This window comes from Carcharhinus amblyrhynchos, chromosome 11 (genome assembly GCF_965287045.1).
Source record: "Carcharhinus amblyrhynchos chromosome 11, sCarAmb.v2.hapA, whole genome shotgun sequence".
Classification (NCBI taxonomy): Eukaryota; Metazoa; Chordata; class Chondrichthyes; order Carcharhiniformes; family Carcharhinidae; genus Carcharhinus; species Carcharhinus amblyrhynchos.
This window is the reverse complement of record NC_137334.1, coordinates 93,189,716-93,202,807: the sequence shown is the minus strand read 5'-3', so window position 1 is coordinate 93,202,807 and position 13,092 is coordinate 93,189,716. Positions and strand designations below refer to the sequence as shown.

The following is a 13,092-nucleotide window of genomic DNA, read 5'->3' as shown; positions in this document are numbered from 1 at the left end:
CAAGTGGGGAGTATTCCATCACACTCCTGACTTGTGCTTTGTAGATGGTGGACAGGCTTTGGGAGGAGTCAGGAGGTGAGTTACTCATCACAGGATTCCCAGCCTCTGACCTGCACTTGTAGCTACAGTCTTTATATAAAATTTACTCAGTCACATGTAGGCTTACATTAACGCTGCAATGAAGTTACTGCGAAATCCCCGAGTTGCCACACTCTGGTGTCTGATCGGGCACACTGAGGGGGAGTTTAGCACGTCCAATGCATCCTAACCAGCACGTGTTTCGGACTGAGGGGGGAAACCGGAGCACCCAGAGGAAACCCACGCAGACATGGGGAGAACATACAATCTCCTCACAGACAGTGACCCAAGCCAGGAATCGAACCCGTGTCCCTGGCGCTGTGAGGCAGCAGTGCTAACCGCTGTGCCTCCTATGGTTAGACCAGTTCAGTTTCTGGTCAATGGTGACCCCCAGGATGTTGATGTTGGGGGGTTCAGTGAGGATGATGCCGTTGAATGTCGAGAAGAGATGTTTGGATTCTGTCTTGTTGGAGATGGTCATTGCCTGGCGCTTGTGCAGTGCGAATGTTAGTTGTTACTTATCAGCCCAAAGTACTGTCCTGTCTCTTAATGTGTGCCAGGAAGCTTCAGAGAGAAGCTATCAATCAAAATGTTACTCTGAACCACTGACGGAGACACTGCGCCAAGGATGGAGCGACAGAAATCGGGAATGTGTGCTGTTCCGAACTGCAGAAACTCAGAGATCTTGGAGGGTTGTGAGGCTGAAGGAAGTTACGGAGATGAAGAGGGGGGGGAGGTTCCAGAGGGATTGGAGAGGATGAAAATGTGAGACTCTCGGTGTTGCTGGACTGGGAGTCAGTGTCGGCGAGCGAAAACAGATTGCAGAGTGAAGGGGACTTGCCGTGGGCCGGGATATGGCCAGCACAGTTTGGAAACATTGGATAAAGTGGGAGCTTGGCCAGGAAGGCATTGGAATAGTGAAGGACAGAGACAGGAACTGAGCTGAGGGTATGGATGTGCTGAGGCTGGGTGGAGACGGTTGGTGCTGGAGAGGTGGGTGGTTTTGGTGAGGGGGAGGGTAATGAGGGTTGAGTCAGGGAGTCCGTGCTAGGTGAGGTTGTGTGTTGTCTGGGTGTTTGACAGTGGCAGCACCCATGACCATATCATCATGCTTACTGCGTGTCCTCCACCAGTAACTTGATGACGAATCCGCGCGATTCCCGGCTTAGATTGGCAAACATACTCTCCTCGAAGGCCACATCGTAATTCTTCACGTTAAGCAACGTGGTCTTGTCGTTCTCACTGGAGAATGGGGAAATCCCAGTCAGACTGCAAAGGAGAAGCACACACAATCAGAGCCCATAGCAATCACTGGGTCAATGGAAACATACAGGAGGACACTTGGCCCATCACGTCCATGCTTTCCCTCTGTCCTGATTCTTCACTTATCCTCCACAGCGTAACTCAACAATCTGTCCTGGTCCCCCCCATGCTGACACTATAGTTAAGAAAGTGCCACCAGCGCCTCTACTTTCTCAGAAGACTAAGGAAATTTGGCGTGTCAGTTACGACTCTCACCAACTTTTACAGATGCCCCATAGAAAGCATTCTTTCTGGTTGTATCACAGCTCGGTCTGGGCTCCTGCTCTGCCCAAGACCACAAGGAACTACAAAAGGTTGTGAATGTAGCCCAATCCATCACGTAAACCAGCCTCCCACCCATTGACTCTGTCTACAATTCCCACTGCCTCGGCAAAGCAGTCAGCATAATTAAGGACCCCCCACACCCCGGACATTCTCCCTTCCACCTTCTTCCATTGGGAAAAAGATACAAAAGCCTGAGGTCACGTACCGACCGACTCAAGAACAGCTTCTTCCCTGTTGTTATCAGACTTTTGAATGGACCTACCTCGCATTAAGTTGATTATTCTCTACACCCTAGCTATGACTGTAACACTACATCCTGTACTCTCTCCTTTCCTTCTCTATGAATGGTACGCTTTGCCTGTATAGCGCACAAGAAACAATACTTTTCATTGTATGTTAATATACGTGACAATAATAAATCAAATCAAATCAAATCAATTTTCCTTTCCAACTCTTTATCCCATTTCCTTTTGAAAGTTCCTGTTGAATCTGCTTCCATTGCCCTTTCAGGGAGCACCTTCCAGATCACAACAACTCGCTGCGGAAGTAAAGTAGGCACCTCGCCATCTGGATCTTTTACTGATAATCTTAATTCGGTGTTCTCCTGTTTACTAATCCTCCTGTCAGATCAAAGAATTCCTCTGCATTTACTCCATCAAAACCCTTGCTGATTTGGAAATCTCCTCTTCACCTTCTCTGCTCTCAGGAGAACAATCCCAGCTTCTCCAGTCTCTCCAGATTCACTAAAGACCCTCATCCCTGACAGCGTTCCAAGTAAATCTCCAGCGCACCCTCTCCAAGGCTTTCGGAACTAATTATTGAAACATTTCCTGCTGTAATGGTTATGAATCTCAGCCGTCCCCCTTCCTCTCTGTTCGGTTATATCTCACCGCATTCTGCTGACTAAAATGCAGAATGATGAATCTATAAAACATTCAAAAAACTTTCTAAACAAGTGTGTAAAATTCGCTGAACAAGACTCAAATTTCAGAGACTGGAAGACTCACCCAGTCAAATAGTTCTGTGGGATGATAAAGTGAGCTTTACTCTGTATCTAACTCCATGCTGTACCTGTCCTGGGAGTGTTTGATGGGAGACAGTGTAGAGGGAGCTTTACTCTGTATCTAACCCCGTCCTGTACCTGTCCCGGGAGTGTTTGATGGGGACAGTGTAGAGGGAGTTTTAATCTGTATCTAACCCCATGCTGTACCTGTCCTGGGAGTGTTTGATGGGGACAGTGTAGAGGGAGCTTTACTCTGTATCTAACCCCGTGCTGTACCTGTCCTGGGAGTGTTTGATGGGGACAGTGTAGAGGGAGTCTTAATCTGTATCTAACCCCGTGCTGTACCTGTCCTGGGAGTGTTTGATGGGGACAGTGTAGAGGGAGCTTTACTCTGTATCTAACCCCGTGCTGTACCTGTCCTGGGAGTGTTTGATGGGGACAGTGTAGAGGGAGCTTTACTCTGTATCTAACCCCGTGCTGTCCCTGTCCTGGGAGTGTTTGATGGGGACAGTGTAGAGGGAGCTTTACTCTGTATCTAACCCCATTGTTTAAGAGAGGTTTTGGTTTGTTGAAACACTTTAATATTCAGTTAAGGGTTAATACATTATTGTCATTGTTCTCTTTCTGTTTTTTATAATTAATAAAAGTTCTTGCTAATTTTCTTTTGATACATGTTAACTATATTCTTAAAAAAAAGTTTGATTGATAAAAGCTCCCCCGTGGGACACTTGAATCATACCTGAAGTGAAACATCTCAAGGTTTTTTCTAAGCAAATCCAAACTGCAAAACTTATGATTCAAGCAGGCTTGATAAAACACTTTGGAATTTCTGACCAGTCCCAAAACACCAGTCACAAGAACACAGGAGTTAGAAGCAGGAGTAGACCATTCAGCCCATCGAGACTGCCTTGCCATTCTATAAATTTCTGGCTTATCTGACCTGAGCTCCCGTCTCCAGTCCGTTCCCCATAATCCTGGACACTCTTGTCGATCAAAACTGTAGGTGGGGTTTTCCAGCCGCGCTGGCCCCTAGACCGGAAAATCCTGCTCGAGATCAATGGGACTTTGCATTGTGGGTATCTGGGAAAATTCCACCCTCTGTCTTGAATCTTTTGAATGACTCACAACCCCCCACTGCTCTCTGGGGGAGGGCAATCCACAGACTAACTAGCCTCTGAGAAGGAATTCCTCCTCACCTCCATCTTCAATGGGAGACCCCCTGATTCTGGAACTGTGTCCCACCGGTTACAGATCCCCCCACAAGGGGAAACATCCTCTCAATATCCACCATGCCCCGTCCCCTCGGCATCTGATAGGTTTCAGTAAGATCACCCCTCACTCTGCTAAACTCCAAGGAGCGCAGGCCCAACCTGCTCAACCTGTCCTCGTCATCAAACCCCTTCATCCCACCGAGTGAACCTTCTCTGAATTGCCTCTTTATCAAGACCAAAACTACGGACAGAATTCCAGACGTAGCAACATCCCGAATAACTTGAAAAATCTCCCGACTTTTATATTCCTCTCCCCTTGCAATAAACATCCATTGACTCTGTCTACACTTCCCGCTGCCTCGGCAAAGCAGCCAGCATAATTAAGGACCCCACGCACCCCGGACATTCTCTCTTCCACCTTCTTCTATTGGGAAAAAGATACAAAAGTCTGAGGTCCCGTAGGGTTTGATAGGAGAGGGGATTAAGGGTTATGGGGAGAGGGTGGGAATGTGGAACTGAGCCACGACAGATCAGCCATGATCTTATTGAATGGCGGGGCAGGCTCGAAGGGCTAGATGGCCTACTCCTGCTCCTATTTCTTATGTTCTTATGTTCTTATGACTCAAGAACAGCTTCTTCCCTGCTGCTGTCAGACTTTTGAATGGACCTACTTTGCATTAAGCTGATCTTTCTCTATAGCTTAGCTATGATTATAACACTACATTCTGTACCCTCTCATTCCCTTCCCTATGAACGGTATGTTTTGTCTGTATAATGTGCACGAAACAATACTTTTCACTGTATACTAATGTATGTGACAACAATAAATCAAATCAAAAATCAAACATTTCATTATCTTCCTAATCACTTGCTCTACCTGCAGACTAATGTTTCCTGATTCATGTCCCAGGACACCCAGATCCCTCTGCACCTCAGCATTCTGAAATCTCTCCATTTCAATCACTTGCTTTTTCCTACTGTTCCTGCCAAAGTGGACAGGTTCACATTTTCACACACGACACTCCACCTGCCAGTCTTTTCCAACTCCTTTACCTACCTCCATCCTGTTGGAGAGACCTTCACAGCTTACACTCTGACCTATCACTGTGTTATCAGTCAGTGAGAGTCCCTGGTTAGGGTGATAACTGGGACCACAGATCTGTGAGAGATGGTGAGAACCTGGAGACTTAGGGACTTACCTAATGTAGGCGATAACTCCCACCGGCCTGTTAACAAAATCAAACACAGAGAGTTAGCAAAGACAGAACAAACACCTCGTTCAAACAAACAAATCCAGACCCTTAATTAGTAACCGCAGTAACAGCAGATCACTAAGTACATCTGATCCGATCATCTTGTCTGGGGTGGCACGGTGGCACAGTGGTTAGCACTGCAGTCCCACAGCGCCAGGGACTCGAGTTCAATTCCCGGCTTGGGGTCATTGTCAGTGCGGAGTTTGCACGTTCTCCCTGTGTCTGCGTGGGTTTCCTCCCACAGTCCAAAGATTTGCGGGTTAGGTGGGTTGGCCGTGCTGAATTGATCTTAGTGTCAGGGTAAATGCCTGTATGGGGATAGGGCTTGGGTGGGATTGGGGTTGGTGCAGATTCGATGGCCAAATGGCCTCCTCCTGCACTGTAGGGTTGATTAGAACATAATAAGAACATAAGAACATAAGAAATAGGAGCAGGAGTAGGCCATCCAGCCCTTCGACATGGCTGATCTGTCGCTGCTCAGTTCCACTTTCCCGCCCTCTCCCCATAACCCTTAATCCCCTCTCTTATCAAAAACCCATCAACCCGCGTCTTAAAAATATTTAGCGAGGCAGCCTCCACCACTTCAACGGGCAGAGAATTCCAGAGATTCACCACCCTTTGAGTGAAGAAGTTCCTCCTCAACTCTGTTCTAAACTGCCCCCCTTTTATCTTGAGGCTGTGCCCCCTAGTCCTACTGTCTTTTTGAGCGGGAAGAGTCTCTCCACCTCTATCCTATCCATCCCATTCATCATCTTATATGTCTCAATGAGATCTCCCCTCATTCTTCTAAACTCTAACGAGTACAAGCCCAGTTTATTCACATATTTATTATTTATTAACATAGACCATAGAACACTACAGCACAAACAGGTCCACAAGTTGTGCCAATCATATCCATACCTACCAGGCCTATCTATAACTCTCAATCCCATTAAATCCCATGTACTCATCCAGAAGTCTCTTAAAAGACCCTATCGAGTTTGCCTCCACCACCACCGACGGCAGCCGATTCCATTCACTCACCACCCTCTGAGTGAAAAACTTACCCCTAACATCTCCTCTGTACCTGCTCCCCAGCACCTTAAACCCTGTGTCCTCTCGTAGCGACCATTTCAGCCCTGGGAAATAGCCTCCGAGAATCCACCCGATCTATACCTCTCAACATCTTATAAACCTCTATCAGGTCGCCTCTCATCCTTCGTCTCTCCAGGGAGAAGAGTCCCAGCTCCCGCAACCTATCTTCATAAGGCATGCCTCCCAGTCCAGGCAACATCCTTGTAAATCTCCTCTGCACCCTCTCAATAGCTTCCACACCCTTCCTGTAGTGAGGCGACCAGAACTGCGCACAGTACTCCAAGTGGGGCCTGACAAGGGTCTTGTCCAGTCAGATTAGAATTTTAAACCATCAGCAGTGCTGTGCCCTGTATAACCCAGTTGCATCATCACAGCCATGGCTCGCTGGGTGAGTCTCTCTCACTGTGAGCCACAGGATCCTGGGTCCAGGTCCCACTCCACAGCACACACTCCAGGCTCACACTCCGACTGCAGTGCTGGGATTGCTGCACTGTCCTTCCCCACCCTTCCCACAACCATCCCCCCAGGGCCCCACTCCCTTGGCTCTGCCCCCTGGCACTCTGGTAATGCCCAACAGGCACCAGATAGAACACAGAACATTCCAGCGCAGTCCAGGCCCTTTGGCCCTCAATGTTGCGCCGGGATGAAAGCGCTTTATCTGAATGCACGAAGCATTCGGAATAAAGTGGATGAGCTGGTGGCGCAGATCGACACAAATGGATACGATCTGGTGGCCATTACAAAGACGTGGCTGCAAGGTGACAGGGACTGGGAGATGAATGTACAGGGCTATCAAGTGTTTAGGAAGGATAGGCAGGAGGAAAGAGGGGGTGGCGTAGCTCTGCTGATTAAGGATAGTATCAAGGTGGTAGCAAGGGATGATATCGGAGCCAAAGAGCAGAACGTGGAATCGTTGTGGGTGGAGATTAGGAACAGCAAAGGGAGGAAGACGCTGGTGGGTGTCGTCTATAGGCCCCCGAATAATGATCTGGAGGTGGGGTGGGCTGTTAACACGCAAATAAGTGCGGCGTGCAGGAATGGGACGGCAGTAGTTATGGGAGATTTCAATCTGCATATTGATTGGTCGACCCATGTTGGACGAGGTGGGCTCGAGGAGGAGTTCTTGGAATGCTGCCGGGATAGTTTCCTGGAACAGTGTGTGTTGGAGCCGACGAGGGAGCGAGCTATCTTGGATCTGGTGCTATGTAATGAGGCGGGTAGAATTAGGGACCTTGCGGTGAAGGATCCTCTTGGGGAGAGCAATCATTGTATGGTGGAGTTTCTGGTGCAGATGGAGGAGGAGAAAGTGGGTTCCCGGACACGCGTCCTTTGTTTGAATAGAGGGGAGTATGGTAGGATGAGAGAAGAATTGGCGAATGTGGACTGGGGGAGCGCGTTGGAAGGTAGGTCTGCTGAGGAGCAGTGGAGGATCTTTAAGGAGATCTTTCTTGGTGCTCAGCAGAAATTTATTCCGATGGTTAAAAAGGACAGTAGGAAGAGAGGTAATAAGCCGTGGATAACGAAGGAGGTGAAGGAAAGTGTTAAATTAAAAGCGGAGGAATTTAGAGTAGCTAAGAGTAGTGGGCGAGAAGAGGATTGGGAAAGGTTTAAATGTCAACAAAGATTGACAAAGAAGTTGATAAGGAAGGGTAGGAGAAGCTATGAGGCTGGGCTAGCACTTAATATAAAAAAGGATAGCAAGAGTTTTTATAAATATATAAAAAGGAAGAGGCTGGCTAGGGTGAATGTTGGTCCTTTAGAGGATGAGAAAGGGGAGCTAGTGGTAGGGGATGGGGATATGGCTAAGGTCTTGAATAACTTTTTTGTTTCTGTCTTCATGGAGGAGGACGTGAATAATTTGCCGGGTGTTAGAGATGGAAAGGTGGTAGGAATGGAGGGTCTTAATGACATTACTGTTACTAGAGAGGTGGTGCTCGACAGACTGGAGGGGCTGATTGTGGACAAGTCCCCAGGACCGGATGGAATGCATCCGAGGGTTCTGAAAGAAATGGCGGAGGTTATAGTGGATGCCTTGGTGGTTATTTTCCAGACGTCGCTGGATTCCGGGGAAGTGCCGGAAGATTGGAAAACGGCTAATGTTACGCCGTTGTTTAAGAAGGGTGCCAGGCAAAAGGCGGGGAATTATAGGCCGGTTAGTTTAACGTCTGTGGTAGGTAAAATGTTAGAATCCATCATTAAGGAGGAAATTGCGAGGCATCTTGAAGGGAATTGCTTGATAGGGCGGACGCAACACGGTTTCATTAAAGGGAAGTCGTGTCTGACAAATTTACTGGAGTTCTATGGGGATGTGTCTAGGGCAGTGGATAGAGGAGAGCCGGTGGATGTGGTCTTTCTGGATTTTCAGAAGGCGTTTGACAAGGTACCTCACAAGAGGTTATTGCAGAAGGTCAGGGGACATGGAGTTGGGGGTAGGGTGTTAGCGTGGATAGAGGGACGCAACACGGTTTCATTAAAGGGAAGTCGTGTCTGACAAATTTACTGGAGTTCTATGAGGATGTGTCTAGGGCAGTGGATAGAGGAGAGCCGGTGGATGTGGTCTTTCTGGATTTTCAGAAGGCGTTTGACAAGGTACCTCACAAGAGGTTATTGCAGAAGGTCAGGGGACATGGAGTTGGGGGTAGGGTGTTAGCGTGGATAGAGGGACGCAACACGGTTTCATTAAAGGGAAGTCGTGTCTGACAAATTTACTGGAGTTCTATGAGGATGTGTCTAGGGCAGTGGATAGAGGAGAGCCGGTGGATGTGGTCTTTCTGGATTTTCAGAAGGCGTTTGACAAGGTACCTCACAAGAGGTTATTGCAGAAGGTCAGGGGACATGGAGTTGGGGGTAGGGTGTTAGCGTGGATAGAGGATTGGTTGTCAAATAGGAGGCAGAGAGTGGGGGTCAATGGGTGCTATTCGGATTGGCGGTTGGTGACTAGTGGGGTGCCCCAGGGGTCGGTGCTGGGGCCTCAGCTATTTACCTTTTATATAGATGATCTGGAGGAGGGAACCGAGTGCAGGGTGTCGAAATTTGCTGATGACACCAAGATTGGGGGAAAGGCAAATTGTGCGGAGGGTGTGGAGAGTCTGCAGAAGGATCTAGATAGGCTGGGCGAATGGGCCAGGAACTGGCAAATGGAATTTAATGTTAGCAAGTGTGAGGTGGTCCACTTTGGTAGGAAGAATGGTAGGAAGGACTATTACTTACGTGGCGAAAAACTGCAGCAGGCGACGGTGCAGAGGGACCTCGGGGTCCTTGTGCATGAGTCGCAAAAACCCAGCTTGCAGGTGCAGCAGGTGGTCAGGAAGGCGAATGGGATGCTGGCCTTCATAGCGAGGGGGATTGAATATAAAAGTAGGGAGGTCTTGCTGCAGCTGTATAGGGCATTGGTGAGGCCGCAGCTGGAGTACTGTGTGCAGTTTTGGGCGCCACACCTGCGCAAGGATATTTTGGCCCTGGAGGGAGTGCAGAGGAGGTTTACTAGGCTGATACCGGAGTTGAGGGGATTGAGCTATGAGGAGAGGCTGAATAAACTAGGCTTGTACTCGTTAGAGTTTAGAAGAATGAGGGGAGATCTCATTGAGACGTATAAGATGATGAATGGGATGGATAGGATAGAGGTGGAGAGACTCTTCCCGCTCAAAAAAGACAGTAGGACTAGGGGGCACAGCCTCAAGATAAAGGGGAGGCAGTTTAGAACGGAGTTGAGGAGGAACTTCTTCACTCAAAGGGTGGTGAATCTCTGGAATTCTCTGCCCGTTGAAGTGGTGGAGGCTGCCTCGCTAAATATTTTTAAGAAGCGGGTTGATGGGTTCTTGATAAGAGAGGGGATTAAGGGTTATGGGGAGAGGGCGGGAAAGTGGAACTGAGCCACAACAGATCAGCCATGATCTTATTGAATGGCGGGGCAGGCTCGAAGGGCTAGATGGCCTACTCCTGCTCCTATTTCTTATGTTCTTATGTTCTTATGACCAGTGGAACCAATCTAATGACCCTCTAACCTAAACTATTCCAATATTATCCATATACCTGTCCACTGACCATTTGAACGCCCTTAAAGTTGGCGAGTCCACAACTGCTGCAGGCAGGGCATTCCACGCCCTTACTACCCTCTGAGTAAAGAACCTACCTCTGACATCTGTCCTATAATTACCACCCCTCAATTTAAAGCTATGTCCCTTCGTGTTAGCCATCACCATCCCAGGAAAAAGGCTCTCACTGTCCACCCTATCCAATCCTTTGATCATCTTGTATGCCTCAATCAGGTCACCTCATAACCTTCTTCTCGCCAATGAAAATAACCTCAAGTCCCTCAGCCTTTCCTCATAAGACCTTCCCACCATACCAGGCAACATCCTGGTAAACCTCCTCTGCACCCTTTCCAATGCCTCCACATCTTTCTTATAATGCAGCGACCAGAACTGTACGCAATACTCCAAGTGCGGCCGCACCAGAGTTTTGTACGGTTGTAACATGACCTCACGACTCTGAAATTCAATCCCTCTACCAATAAAAGCTAATACACCTTCTTAACAACTTTCTCAACCTGAGTGCCAACTTTCAGGGATCTATGCACCTGTACCCCGAGATCTCGCTACTCGTTGACACTACCAAGCGTCCTTCCTTTAGCCCTATATTCTGTACTCCTGTTACTCTTGCCAGGTGGACACTGCCCAGCCGTATTGCTGACCAGCTGGAGGCTACTGTGATCTCCGTGCGTGTCCCCCCCTCAGTGCTAGTGGAGACCGGTCTCCTGCTAGTTGACCACGCACTGGGTGGGATCCGTCTTGCGCCCTTAGGAAGGGACTGGGGCCGTTTTGCCAATGGCCTGTTGTGTAGCGGGTGGTTACAGACTGGACATCACCGCGCGATAGGCCGAGGTGGTCAAGGACAGGATGTAACTGCGGGGCTATCTCTTTTATCATTGGTCAGTTCTGTCGAGCAGGCTCTCTGACCCAGGATGTTAGTGAAGATGCTTCATACCAGATATCGGTGACGTGGGACACCGGAGTCTGATTCACGATTTCCGGAGAAACGTATTCCGGAGTTCCGAAGCGGCAGAACTGCGGTGTGTCCGGCGTAACCGCCTGGGCGTTCCCGAGATCGCAGATCCGGATACTCTCGCTGGCCGAGTCCGCCATGAGAATGTTGTCGGGCTGCAGAGAGAGAGAGGAAGAGAAAGCATAGAATCCCACGGAACAGGAGGAGGCCATTCGGCCCATCGTGACTGCCTTTCCCTCTTTGAAACAGCTACCCACTCAGTCCCGTCCCCCACCTGCCATGCAATCCCCCCCTCCCTCCTCCAGGGCTCTGTCACGGTGGTTGGCACTGCTGCCTCACAGCTCCAGGGACCCGGGTTAGAGTCCTGGCTTGGGGTGTGGAGTCTGCACATTCTCCCAGTGTCTGCGTGGGTTTTCTGCAGGTGCTCCAGTTTCCTCCCACAGTCTGAAAGACGTGCTGGTTAGGGTGGATTGGCCGTTCCAAATTCTCCCTCAGTGTCACCCGAACAGGCGCCGGATTGTGGCGACTAGGGGATTTTCACAGTAACTTCATTGCAGTGTTAATGTAAGCCTTACTTGTGACATTAATAAATAAACTTTAACAACGTTTCCCCTTCAACTCTTTATCCAATTCCCTTCTGAAAGTTCCTAATGAATCTGCTTCCACCGCCTTTCCAGACAGAACCTTCCAGATCACAACAACTCGCTGTGGATAACAATTCATCTCATTGTGCCCCCAAACCCCAACGCCCACCCCCAACCTAAACCCCAAACCCCAACACCCACCCCCCAAACCCCAAACCCCAAACCCCAACACCCACCCCCCAACCCAAACCCCGACACCCACCCCCAACCCAAACCCCGACACCCACCCCCCCAACCCAAACCCCGACACCCACCCCCCCAACCCCAAACCCCGACACCCACCCCCAACCCAAACCCCGACACCCACCCCCCAACCCAAACCCCGACACCCACCCCCCCAACCCCAAACCCCGACACCCACCCCCAACCCAAACCCCGACACCCACCCCCCCCCACCCCAAACCCCGACACCCACCCCCAACCCAAACCCCGACACCCACCCCCAACCCAAACCCCAACACCCCAAACCCCGACACCCACCCCCCCAACCCCAAACCCCGACACCCACCCCCAACCCAAACCCCGACACCCACCCCCAACCCAAACCCCAACACCCCAAACCCCGACACCCACCCCCAACCCAAACCCCGACACCCACCCCCCCAACCCCAAACCCCGACACCCACCCCCAACCCAAACCCCGACACCCACCCCCAACCCAAACCCCAACACCCCAAACCCCGACACCCACCCCCACCCCAAACCCCGACACCCACCCCCCCCACCCCAAACCCCGACACCACCCCCCCAACCCCAAACCCCGACACCCACCCCCCCACCCCAAACCCCGACACCCACCCCCCAACCCCAAACCCCGACACCCACCCCCCCCACCCCAAACCCCGACACCCACCCCCCCAACCCCAAACCCCGACACCCACCCCCCCCACCCCAAACCCCGACACCCACCCCCCCAACCCCAAACCCCGACACCCACCCCCCCCACCCCAAACCCCGACACCACCCCCCCAACCCTAAACCCCGACACCCACCCCCCCAACCCCAAACCCCGACACCCACCCCCCCAACCCCAAACCCCGACACCCACCCCCCAACCCCAAACCCCGACACCCACCCCCACCCCAAACCCCGACACCCACCCCCCACCCCAAACCCCGACACCCACCCCCCACCCCAAACCCCGACACCCACCCCCCACCCCAAACCCCGACACCCACCCCCCCACCCCAAACCCCGACACCCACCCCCCACCCCAAACCCCGACACCCACCCCCCAC

The 13,092-nt window shown here is 50.7% G+C and overlaps 1 protein-coding gene across 1 annotated transcript in view; it reads right to left on the bottom strand.

The window, feature by feature from the left end:
• Positions 1-13,092, bottom strand: part of spega (striated muscle enriched protein kinase a) — a 363,062-nt gene that overhangs the window by 42,019 nt on the left and 307,951 nt on the right. The window contains 3 exon segments of the mRNA XM_080199291.1: positions 1,195-1,347; positions 5,079-5,105; positions 11,193-11,365. Of these exon segments, the coding sequence (XP_080055417.1) occupies positions 1,195-1,347; positions 5,079-5,105; positions 11,193-11,365 (353 nt within the window).